Source organism: Ziziphus jujuba, chromosome 9 (assembly GCF_031755915.1).
Source record: "Ziziphus jujuba cultivar Dongzao chromosome 9, ASM3175591v1".
Taxonomy (NCBI): domain Eukaryota; kingdom Viridiplantae; phylum Streptophyta; class Magnoliopsida; order Rosales; family Rhamnaceae; genus Ziziphus; species Ziziphus jujuba.
Window position 1 is genome coordinate 28,085,485 of NC_083387.1, and position 18,343 is coordinate 28,103,827.

Genomic DNA, 18,343 nt, shown 5'->3' on the forward strand with positions numbered 1-18,343 from the left:
CCAAATTTAAAATACCAAGTAAAATCCCAAAAACTTAGATTTTCTTGCCTTTGTGCTTACCATAATTGCTATTAAATGTTATTAAAGTGTGTACATATATAATAAAGTCATGAGTAATTTGCTTATTTAGCTGCCTTGCTAGTTGCTTTTTGTGACAACTTTAGAATGGGATTCAATTATTTTTCTACCAGTAATATAATAAAAATATTTTAAGAAAAACAATTGCAAAGGAAAACAAAAATACTTCTTTATTGATCAACAACGAAAACCTTTATATACACCATACATGAGTATTTGGAAGAAATAAATAAATATATAAATAAAAGTTGAAGAGCTTTGCTCACACTATCTGCACGGTTCCTGCTTCTGCTTCTGTGCTATTTTTATTTGCTCCACCTCTTCTTAGAAATTCTTCTTCCACATAATAAAATAAACAAGTGCATGAACCTACCTTATTTTTCCTTTTTAGTAATATATATATATATATATATATATATATACATGTTATAAACACATGTAACACCAAAAATCCCATTTCCCAGCACCACATGACAAACAAAAATAGGCAGTAACAAATAACGAAAATGCAACGAAATGCATTAAAATTAAATAGATTAATCAACATAGTGACCACCACGTGTACTGAAAAATTGGTAAAATATTTCATGTATTAATAATACTCAAATAAAAATATTATAGCGTCATAAAATGTTTTGTTCAAGATTGATTAGCTTCAACAAAACAGAGAATATGAAACAATAATACTTTAATTGCCTTGTGACTGACTCAAACGTATCGAAGACCTAACATGCTTAAAACAAAGATAAAGAATAACACCACCAAAAAAACAAAAAAAAGATACGTAGGATATGTTATTATTATATGTATATATAAGATTTGGGGCCGGGTCGGATTCACCGCTTGTTGATCCGAAAATCCAGTCGGTTTCGACTTGTTTGTTTCCGAAGAAAAATTCAAGAATCCAAAGCAGTAACTTTATATTGGACAATTTTCAGAAGCAAGAGAAGTCTGAGAGAGGTATTGGAATTTGATCAAAAAGTTGGAAAACAGATAGAGAGATGAGGAAGAGGACGGTGTACGCATGGGGAGTAGCAATCCTCTGCTTTGTGGTGCTGATGATGGTCACCCCAGCGATTCCTCAGTCTCAAGCCTACCATGATTTCGCTGATAAGCGCCGATTCTTGGGTCAACTACTCTCTCTCTCTTTCTCTCTCTCTCTTATGGGGCTTCCATTTTCCTCCAATCTCTATATTCTCTTTCTGTATGTCTGCAAGTATGCATATTCATGTATAGATTAGATTTTTTCTGCTTTTCAACTTGGACCCAGTTTATTTATTTGTTTCAATTTTAGAGAAAATAAGCTTAGGGTTTGTATTTTGTTTGTTTGTTTTTGGAAGCCGTGTGAGTTTTTTAGTTGGTTCTGGAAGTCAGTATTGGATTTAATGTACTCATTGACTTGGAATCTATTGGACATATTTGATAAGCTTGGTGAAATTGTTAATGAATTTTGGGTTATAATTTATCTGATATATGAATGTTATAGACATTGAAAACCCAAATAGTGTGATCAAGGTTTTTCCATGCATTGTTGTGTGGAAATAAAATGCTTTTGTGGTTGATGGGGGTTAGCTTTTAATTAAAAAAGACCAAAGTAATCATGTCGTAGCTGGAGTCTAGGAGCGGTGGAAATTGTGCTTGAGTTTATTTTACAGAGCTCGAAGAATGCTTGGTTGTAGCTAAGCCATGCGTTTGGAACCTGAGCCAGTGGTCCACTATTATATTTCTATAGTTGTAGTGGCATTTGTGGTATGGAATAAGACAAACATGAAGATCTTCAGGGCTGTGTTGTAAAAGGAACCATTGTAATATTTCCTAGATGGACTGTTAGACTTAGGTGTACCAATCTCACGCTTACTTTTTGCCCCTTGATACATCAATTAGACCTTTTTCTTATGCCTCAGATCCGATTTTGTGCTATGACTTTGGTGTGTTTCCATAAAACTTTTCCCGTTGCTTTTAAATTTAAGTGTGCAATAGTTGACTTGTCTTATGAATGCTGTGTATTGCTATAACCTATAGGCTTCACTGTAACTCTGATTTGCTGATTTAGATGCACTAGTTATGTTTTTAAAATGAGATGTAAGCTCAGATTGATCTTAATTTCTTCCAGTGATTCTATCATAAATTAATTCGATGTTTTCTTGCATTATATTTCCATAATTCAGTGGGTTAGATCACAATTGACATTTTCATGTTAACTCATTTTTCAGCATCCTTTGGATGCTGGCTGCCTAGTCATTGCTTTGTAGTTTATTTGGCACTATAATTTTGGAAGTAAGCTGGAAAATATATGAAACATGGGATGAAGATGATATGCCTTTTCTAAACCAAGCATGCATCTACTTAGCATGTATCATTATTTATATAATATGCCTTTTATGACATTCTTTAGCTTGAAGAAGATATCCATTGGTGGAAACTCATTCTCTCTTCCATTCCCAGGAATTCCTAATATGCTTAATGTGGTTTCAAATTTCCCATTCCTCGTTATTGGCATCATAGGACTGGTGCTTTGCTTTTATCGCAATTATTTTAAGCTGAGGTAGTATAACTTTCTCTAACTTTTGATCTATTACAATGTATAGAAGGAATGAAATATTTTGTTTTGTTCCTTCTGGTGCACTTCTCTTTTCCTTATATTTTGGTCTTGATTACATTTGGTTCTAGGATATATGTTGTTTCAAAGAATTCCTTGAATTTCTTTTGTAGTTTCAAGCTCTCTCAATCCTGTAATCTGTATTGCAATATTTAAATGACTAATCGATTTTCCCCTTTAAAACATCTGTAAGTTATAAGGAAATATTAAATAAATTCACATAGTAAAATGAAAAGAAAATTGTAGGGTTTTATTTTTAAGGTCTGTATATATGCCTTACGAACTATAACTAATCGATTTGTCTTTGTAATTATGTAACTTCTTTTTTCTGAAAAACTTGTTATATTATATGACCACTTCAAACTTTTCAATGTTTGTAATATAAGGTTGCAAGGTGAGCTTTGGGGATGGACGTGTTTTTATGTTGGTGTGGCTGCTGTTGCTTTTGGGTCCGCATACTACCATCTCAAGCCAAATGATGCTCGTCTGGTGTGGGATCGTCTGCCAGTGAGTTTCTTCTTTCTTCTTTTCATTTACTTAATTGTTTATATAAAAAAGAATATTAGCTGTTACAAAAATCTTATGCTTTTACTTAAACTTTTGACCTTTACCTCTTTATGTTAAAAATAGATGACTATTGCATTCACTTCAATCATGGCAATCTTTATCATTGAAAGGATTGATGAGCGGAAAGGAACAATATCTGTTGTTCCTCTACTTTTGGCTGGTATAATAAGCATATTGTATTGGAGGCAAGCAAATACTACTCATCCTTGCTATTGTCATTCTTGTTTGTAATTTATCTGCCTTATTGGAAATTTGTAACCTACTCTATCCTCAATTAAATGCAATGAGATGTCTCTATTTTTTAAAATTAACGCTAACACCCTCAGTTAAGTGAGATAAATAAAAAGTAAGAGAGTACAGCTGTATTTGAGTGAAGATAGAGGGGGTATAACTGTAATTATCCGTCTTTTAGCTGGATTTTCTGTCTAACATAATTGTTTCATCATTCTCTTGCAGGTTTTTTGATGACCTCCGGCCATATGCTTTGGTACAGTTTCTTCCTTGTATTGCAATTCCTGTTATGGCCATCTTGTTGCCTCCAATGTACACACACTCGACGTATTGGCTCTGGGCTGCAGGTATGTGCTCTTCATCATCTGAGTTCCTTGGTTATATTCTAGAATACCTTTGGGCTTTTGACCTTTTGCTATGTTGGTATGAATTTCTATTTTCTCCGACATTGCAGTATTTTATCTTTTAGCTAAAGTGGAAGAAGCTGCTGATAAACCCATCTATAATTGGACACATCATATTGTCAGCGGGCACACACTCAAGCATTTATGTGCTGCCATGGTTCCTGTCCTTTTGACACTCATGCTTGCAAAGAGAACTATCGAAACCGAGAGGTAAGTTTTTAGGTTTTAGTTATGTTGTTTGGTTTTTTCTCTTCACTTAGTTCTGCATAGATTTTTTTATGCTTTATCATTTCCATGTAGATATAAGTCCTTAAGAAAAGCATCATAGCAAAACTCTTTGGACGTATCTGTCTTTTTAAAACTACTGACAAGCGCTTCGAAAGTAAGATCCTGGTCATTGATGGGCCTTATTCTGGTCAACGTGAATGGAAAGGAATAGGATCGTTTTTGTGGATAATATTTAAGTTGTAAGGAGTCAGGATAAATTAAGTTTTTGTGAATAATATTTAAGTTGTAAGGAGTCAGGATAAATTAAGTTTTTGTCTTCTTTATGTTGTCTGCTAGGAGTTCAAGGATAGTCTTGTTTCTTTGATTTATATTAGTTGGAAGTATGTTGTTGAGTACTTTCGTTCTTATCTTCTGAACTGTTCTAGGATTACTTATTGCCTTTTATGTAGTACTTTTACATCAATTTAGTTTAGTTTTCTATGAAGTTTATTAGACATTAATAAGTAATAACCTGAGGCTTCATATGTGGGTGCTTACCTGCTGAATTTTCCTCTCCTCCACACTTGAAGGGAAAATTTTTAATCTGATAGACATCTTTCCTCACTCACTTTCTATGAAATTGCAATTGGTCTTTTCCTAGTATTTCCCCCACCTTTTAAAGGGGTCAACTATATATTCTAGTAAGACTAGAACCATGATCTCCTTAGTGAAGGGAAATGGGTACCCTCAAAGTGCAAGAATTGGTATTTATTTATATTGAAGAGTTAATGAGCTAAAATGTGTGCAGTTGAATATGTTGTATCTTTCCCCACTCGCTTTCTATGACGTTGCAATTGGTCTTTTCCTAATATTTCCCCCTGCTTTTTAAGGGGTTCAACTATGTACTCTAATAAGACTAGAACCATGATCTCCTTAATGAAGGGAAATGGGTACCGCCAAACCGCAAGAGTTGGTATTTATATATATTGAAGAGTTTAACATTCTAAAGTGTGTGCATTTGAATAAGTTGTTCAGCTGATTGGCAAAAGTTTGCAAGTGCAAACTAACAAGTGATATTTTCTCCCTTTTGGATACATATGTATCTTTCATGTCATTGAAGATGATGCCAATTTTCTTTCTGTGGAATTTGGGTGGAGCATAATTGCATAGCTTGAGTTGAATGTGTCGTAATAAGTCAAGAATTTTAGGTCTCTTCTGCTAACGTGAGCACTTGTTGAAGTCCTTTTCATATCTGAGAGGATGAAAAACTTCTATTAGGCCTTTGGGGATTTACCAATGTCATTTTTTGACCATTACAGTGGCTTGACCATTAGAAATTTGCCAAGCTCCAAATTTGTGCGATTGGTCAAATTTGTTCATTCATGTTGGTTATACCTTTTTTGTCCGTTGGCTTTTGCGATTACTCTAAACCTAACAAGTGCACTATTCTAATTACTTTTAGGCATCTTTTAAGTTTGAACACATCTATCCACCTCACTTATTCATGCACTTTATCTGGCTTCTTTTTTTGCAGGCAAAGTTTGCTCCAAATATGGAAGGTTTCATGGAAGACAAAGGTTAGGTCTAATGGCTCCGAGGAAGAGACTGCCTCCTATGCAGCTGTCTCAGTTGTAGAATCATAGTAGTAATTCTTCTCTGTTTCCTGTCCCTTTTAACTGAAGGAATTTGACTCATGTATACACACTCACAAAGGGAATTAACAAATTATAGTGGCTAAATTACTTAAAACAGTTATTGCAATACTGCTTCAGGGATCATAAGAAGTGGATCACCTTGTATATATTCATATATCAAATTGGGCATTGTTATTGAAACTCCTTGTTTTAATGTAAATGTAATTGTTCATAAAGGCTGAACAAGTTTTGTTGTTGTACTACTAGATTATTATTCTCAGCTTTTCCAATTGATATAATATTGATGGAGCATCCTAGATGATGCTTTATATGTTCAAAGACCATCTTTCTTCACGTAAGGAGTATATTTTTTTAAAATAGGGTATTTTTAGACACTGAAATATCTTCTTTTTCATTTCTTTATTGGATGTTTTTAATGGATGTAGTACAAAATTGTAGATGCTTGTTATCATGAAGGATAAAAAGTTGTTTTCTGTTTTTGACTTTTAATAATATAGAATGTGTTAAGAGAATCTTTTATTCATTGATTCTTATAAAATTGATGCCAATACATTTTTGGGTTTATTCTGTTTGTTGGTTGTCGCACCTTCCAGTTAAAGGAAGGAATGCAACTTTCTGCGCGTGTGTATGGTTTAGAGTAACTTTATATGCATTTGTATTAGTGTGCTTTGCCCATAAACTGAAAATAGACTTATAAAACTAAATTATATTACATAGGTTTCTACAATATTGCAGGGTAGTAATAGTTTCAAAAACAAGGCCTAACAAAAATTTACTACTATACGTTATTTACAAATGCGACAATCTTTTTGAAAGTTGTAGGTTAGGAAAACCTTTTGGTGGGCTTGACTGGATGCTAACTTTGCACGTATTTTCAGCTAACCTCCTACTATATGAGGTTATGCAATTACAACGCAAGTATTCTGAAATATTCTGACTTAAAAGCTTAGTAAGTAAACTATGTGATGCAATTACAACGCAAGTATTCTGAAATATTCTGAACTAAAAGCTTAGTAAGTAAACTATGTGATGCAATTACAACGCAAGTATCCTGAAATATTCTGAACTGAAAGCTTAGTAAGTAAACTATGTGATGCAATGCATTTGAAATGCATATATGTAACAAAATCATGTTTTTCTCTGTTTTAAAATTATGCATCAACTATTTTTCTTTTTCCTACTCAAGTTTGGTATACTCGTCAAAATCATCTAGTTATATAATCTTTCGTAAACTTTATAACTAAAAACTTTGTTTCTAGACCGTCATAGATCTAAAGCAATATATATATTATCGGTATCTTTCAACTCTAAGATATCTAGAACAACCCATTACGGAAAAATTCTTTTGTGTTCTTATCTCCATCATTGCAGTAGATGAAGTTGCTAGTCAACATCTCTACTGGGTCTGCAATCATGTCTTGTGCACTGGCGATCATCACATGATTTTCAAAAGACTAGTAATTTTTTATGTATAAAATCTCTTTCCATGTGTATGTCAAGTTCATGAATGCTTTTGGTCCAATGCATGCCTGTGTATCTTCTCATCAATATGTTTAGCAATCACATTGATCTTATCATAAAGAAGATCCCAGGACATAGTAGCTTATCACAAACTCATCTAATAGCATCACACAGACACGTACAATTGTGATTTCAAGTGCAAGTTTGCGTACTTGGAAATATGCAACCTTGTAGCTTATTACATTAAATTTTGCAATTCTCAACAAGTCTTTATAAAATAAAAGATAATATAAATCCGTATACCTACTAAATACTTAAAACTCTTGAATAAACAAAAAAATTGAAACTTAACTATTACTAAATATTAAACACAAAAATATGTTTTTTTTTTCTTTTTTTTTTTTTTAAAAAACCTTATTGAACCTTTATAGTACGACTTCCACAATTTGACAAAGGATATTGACCTTAAATTTTTTGTAAATAAAATAAACATAAAAAAGTAAGTTTCTGCAAAATTTCAAGTCTAAAAGAGAATCCTAAATACTTTGAATCATTTCCACAACTCAATTTATAAAACCCCAACAAAGTTTTAACTTTTCCAGTTCATAAGTTAACTTATTAAATTAAACAAATACTAAATTTTAGCCTATTTAAACACCTTTAAGACCTTAAACCAAGTCATAACTTCCAAGTGATTTGTACTGTCCAGGAACATGATTTCTTCAATCCAAGTGATTTAAAAGGCTAATAAAAGCTTATTAAGTCTACTAAACAGATGCAACAAACCTCACATCAAAGTAAATTCTGTATCTAAACTTACAATTCCTGAAGCAAAAAGTGCTAGAACAATTTTATAAACCAAGATATCTCTAATAAAAGTATAATCTTGCAATTCAATGCTTACCTTCCTTCAAAAGTTGAATTAAGACCTTCATACAGCTCCAGACCTACAAAAATGGGGACTTCAACAACTTGTTACCTTTTCTCTAACTACAAATATTAATCCCAAGCACCCAATCTTAACAATCTACCTCAAATAAGCAAAATTCTCTAAAATTTCATCCTTGCTTGGATCGACTTGGCAAAACTCAAGCAGTAAGAGGTATTAACCATGAAGGGCAGAGGGAATAGAGAAAGATCTGAATAGAATGAGAGTTATGCTAATTCGGATCTATTTTAAAGAATGGGAGATATATGGAATTAATCAATTCCATGACAAATGTCCACATGAGATGTCAAAAGCAATGGCAACTTGTTATCTTGCAAGGACAAAACTCAAAGTGTTTAATACCACCTCCTGCTTCCCATTTCCCAAAATGGAACTTTCCACTTTCTTCTTTCAATTTACTCTTTAACTCCTTCTTCCAAGTAACTCTCACTGCTACTCACACAACAGTACTTACTCATTTACTTACATATACATAATATTAACAATCCATGCCAAAATACTATTCCATTTATGTATAAATATAATTTACATATATATATATGTATATATATTAAACCACCTTAAAATATTCTTCCATTTACATAGGTGTAGATATCTAAGTTAATTTTCTTTATAGTATGTTTAGGTCTCCACTAGACGATGCACATGTGAAAATACGGAAGTGACTCCAAATGTAATAACAAATCATATAAGTTATGAAGTGTGGGACATAAGTTGGTTCTTTGTTTTGCTTTAGTTTCCATGGTAAATCTTCAGTTTTTAAAATTTTCCAAATGAATCTTTTAAACTGTAAATCTATGTCACTGTAGGTCAAATGGAGGATAGAGTTGGATGGGGTTTCTGGCTGGTGGACATGTAAATGAACAAAAATGGAGAGCTTAAAAATATAATTTGATTAATAAAATTATATTTCAATAGAACTAATAAATAAATTAACATGATTTTATTATTTTATTCATGTCGGCGATTAACAGCCGACCCGGAATAGGAATAGGCTTACGCCAGTGTGTGGCTAGCCAAAATCCGATTACCAAACAGAGCAGTAAACAAAAGGCATCCTTTCGTCATCCTCGTTTGAAACGTGTCTGAGTATTATAATATTTCAGATGGACACCTAAGCTAAAACCAAACGCCCAAAACCACGACCAGGTAAAAAAATAAAAAATAAAAAATTGATTTTGAATTTTCCATCACGTTCTCGGGAAAATCTGTGTTCCCCAAAAAATTCAACCGGCGCTGATGTATTTCTAGAGAGAGAAAAAGAGAGAGAGAGATGGATCCGGAGCAGACTTTTATACGAGTTCAAGAGCGCTTCTCCCAGATGCTTACACCAAAGATGAGAGCTGCTCTCGAGTATATTTGCCTCTTCGTCGCCATCACTTTGTTCTGTATTCTCGTTGTTATGCACGCCAATTATGTTCAGCAGGTGTTTGTTTACGAAGCTTCTTCAGCCTCCATTTGTTTTTCTTTTTTTTGTTGGATTTTTTGAAAGTGTTTTTTTTGGGGCTGTTATTAGGGTTTTATGGCTTCAATTCTTACTGTAGTAAGTGTATTTTTTAAAATTTTTTTTTTATATTGAATTTGATTGCGTAATTTGTTCATAGTGGGGTCTCGATGAGTTTGGAGCTATGCATTACGAAAAATTACTATTTTAATTGTATTAATCATGAATGTCTGCATTCCGAGCTAGAAATTTCATTTCCCAATAGAGAACAATCATGGGATAGTATTGTCAATCAGCTAGTTAAATTTCAGCTTTTTATGGCGCTTTCTGTTTGTTACTTTGAACGAAATGAAAATTCAATATATGTTCATTTCAAGCAGCCTTATGAGATTCATGTTTTTTATAGTATTCAAACATTTAATACATGGTTCCAATTGATATTATAGTAATGTCTGCTTAGCACCAGATGAAACCCAGAAGTTTCTGCCTTTTTTCAAGTTTTTAGGAATATAACTATGATGCATTCAGTTAAATTATTCCTCAAGGTTGTTTTGTTATCATTCTCTACTTGTGTAAGATTTGGGTTATGTAGTCATCTTGTTAATATATATATATATATATATATTTTTTTTTTTAACTCACATCCATTCTTTTGTAATTTTGAAGCCTGGCTGTTCCAGTGAGCTCTCTGGAGTTGAAACATCTGAAGCACAACTTATTCAAATTAAGGTATGTATCGTTTTCAATTTTATATAGTTGCATTTGGTTTTGCATCTATCTAGCATAGATGGCGATTGAAGATCATAATATCGTTCATTTTATTCTCAAAAGAGAGAAAGAGAAGGGGGGGGGGGGGGGGGGGGGGGAAGGCTAGGAAGTAGTGTTAAAAGACTTGAAGTTTGGAATACATTAGGTCCAAAGAAAATGAGGAACTATAAAAGCTTGATTTTAAAACTCTTTGTCCTTGTGCTTGGAAAGTGAAAACACGTCCAAATTTTTGCTGCAACTCTAATTCTTAATGACTCAAACACAAAACCATGCATGACTTATATTACTTTGATATCTACGTGGATTCCTATGGTTTAAGTTTTTTCAACTTTGAACCATGTACAACATGTATTTATTCAAACTCAAAGTTTCTTCACTGGATTTATTCCTTACTTTTGGTAATATTTACAGATTTATGAACCCACTGTTTATTTAATGTATCTTTATAAGCTCTATGACCTTATCTTGGTTTTGAGCATGTATGTTAATTATGTTTCTAAAGCCTAAGAAACCTTTTCTTTTTTTTTTTTTTTTCTTTTTTTTTGGTTTAAAATTTTTTCCTTGGTGGTGTAGATAACTAGTGCAGGATTGTGGTCACAGAATGAGTCTGAATCTGATATGACAGATGCTCTTGAAACAGAATCTGCAATGGATAAATTAGAAGTTTCTAATGTGGATGGAGATGGAATGACATTTTCAGTTGCTAAATTTTGGTTGAATTGGATTCGTTCCAATGCTAGGAGGGGTAAATTGGCATTGAAGTTTTGGAAGTCTGATACTGAACATGAACGTCAATCTGATAGCTCTACCAATAGTCATGATGACACTGTTATTAAAACTGATAAGGAAGAGACACGTGGTAGTTTTCCTTTGTCAGCCAAGGAGACATTTAAAGCAGCATTTCTTCATTTTGGAAAAAAATGGTACAGGCGTATATCGTTCATTTGGAGACATGCTGTGCAAATTGTCAGAAGTTTCTCAAAGTTGTCGGTGAGTCATTGGGGAAGAATTTCCCTTTAGGATCTAGCTTTCATGTATTTGCATTTTCTGTAACTATAATTACCTCATTGTGTTGTCATTAGCACCCTCAATGTCAATGCATCCTGATATGTGTATGCTTATAGTTATCTTCCAATATATATTGATACTCTCAATCTCACCTATTTTCCAGTCACACAGTTAGACTTTTTAGCATGCTGCAAAGTGTATCTTATTTGATCATGACATGAAATATTTATATTGCTATGTTTTTATTTGTTTTGTTTGACCACACTTTGTCTTTTGCACATTAATAAAGTTTTTTTATTTTTTTAGTTTTTATTATTATTATTATTATTATTTTTTTAAAAGAAATCTTTATGGAAGCTTAATTTGATCTCTGCGGAAATTTTAATTCCACATGCAGGATATTACAGGTATACATTTAAATGTTGATATTCCAAAGTTGCTGCGTATACTTCATTTGGATAAAGCGAACTCGTATGCAGGTATTTAGTGGACCTTTTTATTTTGTTGTTCCTTTACCTGTCATCACAACTTCGTAGGTTGTTTGTGAATCACTTAACAAAACTAAAAAGAAAATGGTAAAAAATTTCATTTTTTGAATTTTTTTAATCATCTCCATTGGTCATTTGATTGTAATCATTATAATATAGCCTCATCATTGTAGAACTTGAAAAATTCTTTATTTGGGTAACATGATGGGATTTATTGAGGGGTCCTTATTGATGAATATTACTGCTTACTATCTTGAATTCTGGTTGGAGTTCTTTTACATATTCCTAAATTCCATTATCTCTGGTTGTCTTTGCTATGAAAACGATATAGTATGTCATTTTCTTCTCACTATTGAACTCATTCTTTAGGAGGTTGAAAATTGGAAGTTTGGAAAAGATAGAAGGATGAAAAAGTGGACAAAGAAAAATATTGTTTTTGAATGGTGCATTTAACAGAGCCACGGAAAAGTGCGAGTGAAGGATTCATTTGTAAAAATTGCCGCTTGGTCTCTTATTTTGATGAACTCAAAATAGGAATGACATGGTTATAAATTGTTATATTGCTTGCCCTTACTATCTGTTCTATTCGCATCTTTTCATTGTGGGAGGAGGTTAAGTGTATATGACCTGGTTAAGAATAGGTTTTTCCTTTTTGGAATTTTAGTGTAAGATGGTATTGATAATGAAAGGTGGACGTGGGGGGCATCTCTTTATTCTTGGGTATTTTCTCACATTTTGCAATTTTTAACTTATTTTCCAGTTTCTCCAATGGACTGATCAATACTGTTTATGTGTTCCTTTAGTAGCATTATACATCAATTTTTAAAACTTTGCTTTTAGTCCATTCTCCTAGAAGTTCTTTAGATATCATCATTATTGACTGGTGCATGTTCACTATGTATCTCAGTGCAGTTTCTTGAGAAGAGATGTAAAACGTTTGAGCCAACTTACTTGTACACTATGGAAAAGGTAAAAAAAAAAGATAATTTTTCTTCCTTATATCTTCAGTTATGAGCTTTTGCTGCAACAGGTGGGGTATCATTGTTTTGAAGCTTGTTTCATTGTTGTTGGTACTCCTAACGTAAGTTACTAAGATCTTTTCTACAGGGTTACTTGTTGCTGCCTGAAGGTGCTAAATCCCGGCATAATATACTTACTGTCAACATTAGCATTTCAGCTCGACATTCCTGCTTTGGGAACAGGTAATATCTCCTGATTGTGCCACAGATTGTAGTTTCTGTCATCTGTTTTGAAATGACATTATGTGTAAGACCTGCAATTCTTCTCCAACTTCATTGCTTGGTTGTAAAACTGCAACTCTAATATGGAAATCAGTCCAAAAACAAGTTTCAGTGAGCCCTAGTGGCTGTAGTATTAAAACCTAAAGCTTGAACTTTTAGAAAATACCCATGATTTTGGTGTTTTATCCGCAGGCAGTTTGATTAAAGAACTGGGACTTTTATGCGCGTAGGCTTATTTTTGTTGGGATTTGGAAAACTAGATTATAACCTTGTCTTTTTGTGTCCTATGATGTTTTTCTTTGACTGTATCCATTTTTCATTTGGGAGATATTGAGTGGAAAACCTAACCTCTGGCATTTATTTCTTTATGTAAATCTTTTTCTGTGATAATACATTAGCATTTCTTATAGAAAAGGAACTTATGAGATAGTCATATTTTTGACCTTGGTCTTCCTGGAGGTTTTTGCTTTTTATATAATTTCTTATTTGAAACATCAGAATAAACAGACATTACTAGACCTATAAAAAAATAAAAAATAAAAAAATAAAAAAAAGGGGAAAAAGAAAAAATTATGCTGTCCTTCTGACTTATGGTTAGTTAGTTATTACACGTTAATCTTCAATGAGAAAATAGCAATTTCTCTCCTCCCAAAATGCAAAGTTTAATCTGATCATGCTCGTGCATTAGATGCAATTCTGTAAAGCTTTATTTGGAAGTCAATGTCTAGACATTTTTTGAGGCGTGATATACATATGGGAGATTTGTGCCTGGCTGACAAACGAAGCCCAACGACCCTTGGCATTACAATGTTTAATTGATGAATAAGAAGGTTCATGTGTGAAAATTTTCTTTATTGATCAATAATTTTTCAGATTTAATCAAATTTTGTGGCAGTTTGTATCTTGTAGTTGACATGCATATTGAAGTTGTCTACTAAAATAAATTTTAACTGAATTTTTTGGTTCTTAATTTTTCATACCAGGTGGCAGCAACTTCTTATAAACAGATTTGTTGGATATGATACGATTTTGATGAACAGTTTATTAAGTTCTCCTGGTCAAGGTAATAAATACTTCCCTTGATTTAACACTTACAATTTCACCATTCAGTTTAATATCTTCTTTGATTCTGTTTCATTTCTTAACCTTTGTTTTCTATTACTGTCCAATGAATGTAAGAAAGCATGAACAAATTGAGCTTAAATTCCACCACTAACAGTCGATTTCATTAATTGTATTGATTTATTGAAGATTAACAAATTAGAGTACAATGGTACAGTCATTATATCAATCTCTCTCTTTGAAATTATTCAAGCTAGGAAGACAAGAAGAACGATGGGAGAAAACGTAGAGGAAAAGGATTAATTTAGAGAGAAATAGTGAAAAAGAGAAGAGAGAGAGAGTGCAGGACAAATGAGAATAAAAATCAGGGTTTCCAAGAGTTTTGATATCTTCAGTAATAAGCCTTTCCAAGATGTCCTAATATGCCTTTCCAAGGTGTCCTTTTAATATGACACAAATAATTACATGGTACTTGTATTGTTTATTATGGTTATAGCCGGGGATAAATATTTGGCATTTTAGGAGTTCTTTTTACTTCTTAATCTGCATGCTTAGTCTGAATAGTATGCTATCAAGTTTGATTCTGTTGACAGTTCTATTGTGCCTAAGCAAGTTTTGGTACTTCATTGCAGGTTATCTGTACAATTATCAATCGAAGGAGTTCTATAATCTTAGTTATGCTCAAGAACCACCTGAAGGTCCTGCAAGATTTGGAGGTTAGTTATACACGAGAACCACCTAAGCCCTAGATTCTCTTTAGAGTCTATATTATGTCATCAGAAAATATATCCTATTAGGAATTGGTAGAACAATTTACAGTATTTGATTGAGGACGCAGACTCAAAGAAATATGCATTACTTAATTTGAATACCATTGGAGAAATTGCAAATCTCTTGCCATGTTGTCTGTAAAATTAAATTACATATTGCAGGATTAAATATTTATTAGCATTTAATAATGTTGGAGTTATGAAGGTGCTCATGCCATTGGTAGTGATTGTAGTAACTGGGAAATCCATTTCTTATTACAACTAAAACTAGGGCAACTTGGCTTCTTTTAGTTTTGTAATTTGTAATTTTACTCATTTCTAGAGATTTGAATTGTGCTTAGACAACTTATGTTTTTATATGGTTTTGGTGCAGACTACCTTGTGACCAAGTGTGGCGTGCTTATGATGTCACTTTTTGTTTTCTTTACAACTACTATGTCAGTATCATTTACGTTGAGAGAGACACAAAGTCGCATGCTGAAGTTTACAGGTTTGTTTTTTTGCATAATCTTAAGAGATAAGGCATGGTGTATTTGGATTAAGGTTAAATAATAAAAAGAGTTTGGTGGAAGCATATTAGGATGCCACTGTCTAAAACAAGTTTCCTTCTGGCCTTTCTTCAAATATGATTATGTGTTCACTTCTGTCTAAATATTGCAGTGCAGCTTCAACATCATGCTCGGCATCGGCTTCCAACATTTCAGTTAATCTTTGTGCATGTAATTGAATCTCTTGTCTTTGTGCCGGTAAGCATACAGACTCATTCAACCAAAATGTATCAGATATGAAGTTTTTCATGTTGCTGTTATTCCTCCGAGATGATCAATTTTTGAACTGTCCTCTGGATTTGTTGGCTGACAGAATTTTGCGTTGGTTTTTGCAGATAATGATTGGTATCTTATTTTTTCTTTTCGAGTTTTATGATGATCAGCTGTTGGCCTTTGTGGTGTTAATACTTGTCTGGTTGAGTGAGCTATTTACACTAATCAGGTCTCTCTCTCTCTCTCTCTATATATATATATATATATAGATATATATATGTATGTATCTATATATATATGTTCTATTGGTAGAGCTGGATTAGATCAGAAATCTTGGATCTATACGTGGCCAGTACTCGACCGCTTTAAGATGGGTCAAGTGCCTAGCTGTATTTAGTCTTGGTTTAAGTACTTTAGATTTGTAGATATATTGAATCAGTATTGTAGTCTTTGCCCATGGAATAGGTGGATGGTTGTGTTATGTGATGAATACGCTTCTTTCTGCGGCTGATATGGTGACAAACTTTTCAAGAGCTTCTAGTTTTAGGAAAATTTACAGTGCATCTATCATGCACTATTCGTTGTTTATATGCATCTCCCATGCGCTTCTAATGGTTGTGGTTGTTGCAGTGTCCGCACACCCATATCGATGAAGTTCTTTCCACGCTTCTTTTTGCTCTATTTTCTGGTTTTCCACATATATTTCTTTTCCTATTCATATGGTACGTGGCCTTATGTTTTTTTTTTTTTTTTTTATTCACCTTAAGTTTAGTGGAAATTATTTCTGTAATTCTAAAGTGTTGGTTGTATTTTCCAGGATTCTCTTATTTGGCTCTCTCTACAACTGCTGCGTTTATGACACATCTCATTCTATACTTCTGGAATCGTTTTGAGGTAAATATTATCATCTAGACTTGCAAAGTACTTTTATATATTTTATTATTATTATTAATTTTTTATGGCATTTAGCCACTGCTATGCCTTCAATAGTGTTTAGCTTAGCCATTGCTTCGGAGATTGTGTATTTAACTGCTGACTAATTACAGGTACCTGCTCTACAAAGGTTTATGCAAAATCGACGGTCACAGCTTCAGCAACACCCGGACTTCCAAATTACCTCCTCAACCATCCTTGCTTCAACTCTGCACATCACAAGATTAAACACAAGAAATCCTGGTGTAGTTAATAACGACTTAACCTCAGGGCCTGGGTTGAGACCTGTTTTAGATCAAACAGCACCTTCGAATGGAGTGGAGGTTCCTGGCTCGCAACAGCAACCGGAAAATAATGGCAGCCCCGAGAGGGTAGGGAACCCTGTTCAGATGCCAGATCAAGCTGACTTTAGGCAAGCCGATAACGGGCCAAACCCAGGGACTATGAATTCTTTCAGTTCACTGTTATTATGGATATTAGGAGGGGCCTCTTCTGAAGGCCTCAATTCTTTTCTTTCCATGTTCAGAGATGTGAGAGATCAAGGACAAGTTTATGCTGAACCAACTAGGAATGAAAACCAAACAAACCAGAATGTAAGATAGTGTTTGGCTATATTGCATTTGAAGGGATTCAGTATTTGAGATTACCTTTGAGGTTTAGTATAGCAACGACTTTCTGATATATGTTTTTGTATAAAAAACAATATAAATGTGCAATATATACCCTATTTGTCTGCTCAAGAAAAATGAAAAAGAAAAAAGGAAATTTCTTAAGCAGATTTACAATTCTAGTTATTTGACATGAATATTGGGAATATTTCATTCTGTTTTACAATAAATTCTCTTACTGGGTCAGTAGTAATTAATTGCTCAGGCTTGAGCTACTTATACGTGCTCACGGTAGCAGTATTAATGGATTATAACCAATTAAAGAAAAAAAAAAAAAAACTAAATGGATTATTAACAACATCAAAGCGATATAAATTTTATAGGACGAAAAAAGGAAAAAAAGCGATTAATTGCATTTTAATCTCTGTTTTATTAATTTCCATCTGGTCTTTCTTTGAGACAAGGAAACACACTACAAAGTTGATATGATACAAATAACGATCAAAATCTACAATTAGTTCCTCGTCTCTTCCTAAGTGTAAACTAAAAAATTATAAAACCTGTAAAAAAAAAAAAAAAATTAAAAAGATAAAAAATTATATGAAAATCTATGCTATATATGCATTAATCAAATAAGCATTAATTAATTATTAGCATACAAATTCTATAGTTGAAGGAATTTCTTTTTGAAGCCGACTCATTGCATGTCTTCTCGCAACTTCTTCCTCATCAAATAGTTGTTCTATGTTCTTTGTTCTTGGACCATTATCGTATTTGCAATTGATAACAATTTTTTCTAATGCAACAGTATTATCTATTAAGCACATTACATGCTCAAAGTCACCGAATTCACTACCATATTCAAATATTTCCACTTAAGGAATTTATGTGGGTCTCTTGGAGCATTGCCAGGCGTAATCATGGGTCTTTTCTTCGAATCAAAACAATAATTTGGGGCCTGCATCAGGGAAAAAAAAAAAAAAAAAAAAAACTACTTAATTAATCCAATACTAAAAAATAAAACTAAAAAAGAAAAGAAAAAACTAAAGTTAAAAGAACAATTTTGTTTATAAAATAATTTAAGCTCTATGTTAAGCAAGGATACACAA

The 18,343-nt window shown here is 33.0% G+C and overlaps 2 protein-coding genes and 1 long non-coding RNA gene across 3 annotated transcripts; 2 read left to right on the top strand and 1 right to left on the bottom strand.

Annotated features, from left to right (window-relative positions):
• Positions 1-888: 888 nt before the first annotated feature.
• LOC125424249 (uncharacterized) lies at positions 889-5,983 on the top strand. The gene is made up of 7 exons (XM_016038237.4): positions 889-1,206; positions 2,524-2,623; positions 3,064-3,184; positions 3,308-3,429; positions 3,701-3,822; positions 3,930-4,089; positions 5,621-5,983. Exons 1-7 carry the CDS (start codon positions 1,080-1,082, stop codon positions 5,727-5,729), a joined length of 861 nt encoding a protein of 286 aa, XP_015893723.3. The 5' UTR covers positions 889-1,079; the 3' UTR covers positions 5,730-5,983.
• Positions 5,984-6,427: 444 nt separating this feature from the next.
• On the bottom strand, positions 6,428-8,877 carry LOC125418399 (uncharacterized). Its single transcript, XR_007237371.2, has 2 exons — positions 8,234-8,877; positions 6,428-8,149 (listed from the first exon to the last, which is right to left on the bottom strand). It is a non-coding gene; the product is annotated as an uncharacterized LOC125418399 (long non-coding RNA).
• Positions 8,878-9,276: 399 nt separating this feature from the next.
• On the top strand, positions 9,277-17,420 carry LOC107427832 (membralin-like protein At1g60995). The gene is made up of 14 exons (XM_048461850.2): positions 9,277-9,577; positions 10,262-10,324; positions 10,937-11,353; positions 11,769-11,850; positions 12,767-12,828; positions 12,967-13,061; positions 14,084-14,163; positions 14,795-14,878; positions 15,306-15,422; positions 15,593-15,678; positions 15,816-15,922; positions 16,324-16,415; positions 16,511-16,587; positions 16,740-17,420. The coding sequence occupies exons 1-14, from the start codon at positions 9,425-9,427 to the stop codon at positions 17,226-17,228; spliced, it is 2,004 nt and encodes a 667-aa protein (XP_048317807.2). The 5' UTR covers positions 9,277-9,424; the 3' UTR covers positions 17,229-17,420.
• The last annotated feature ends 923 nt before the right edge of the window (positions 17,421-18,343 follow it).

Coding starts and splice junctions, on each gene's coding strand:
- LOC125424249 (XM_016038237.4), top strand. CDS start 1,080: ATGAGGAAGAGGACGGTGTACGCATGGGGAGTAGCAATCCTCTGCTTT. Junction 2,624..3,063: donor CGCAATTATTTTAAGCTGAG/GTAGTATAACTT, acceptor TTGTAATATAAG/GTTGCAAGGTGAGCTTTGGG. Junction 3,823..3,929: donor GTATTGGCTCTGGGCTGCAG/GTATGTGCTCTT, acceptor CCGACATTGCAG/TATTTTATCTTTTAGCTAAA.
- LOC107427832 (XM_048461850.2), top strand. CDS start 9,425: ATGGATCCGGAGCAGACTTTTATACGAGTTCAAGAGCGCTTCTCCCAG. Junction 13,062..14,083: donor CATTCCTGCTTTGGGAACAG/GTAATATCTCCT, acceptor TTTTCATACCAG/GTGGCAGCAACTTCTTATAA. Junction 15,679..15,815: donor AATCTCTTGTCTTTGTGCCG/GTAAGCATACAG, acceptor TGGTTTTTGCAG/ATAATGATTGGTATCTTATT.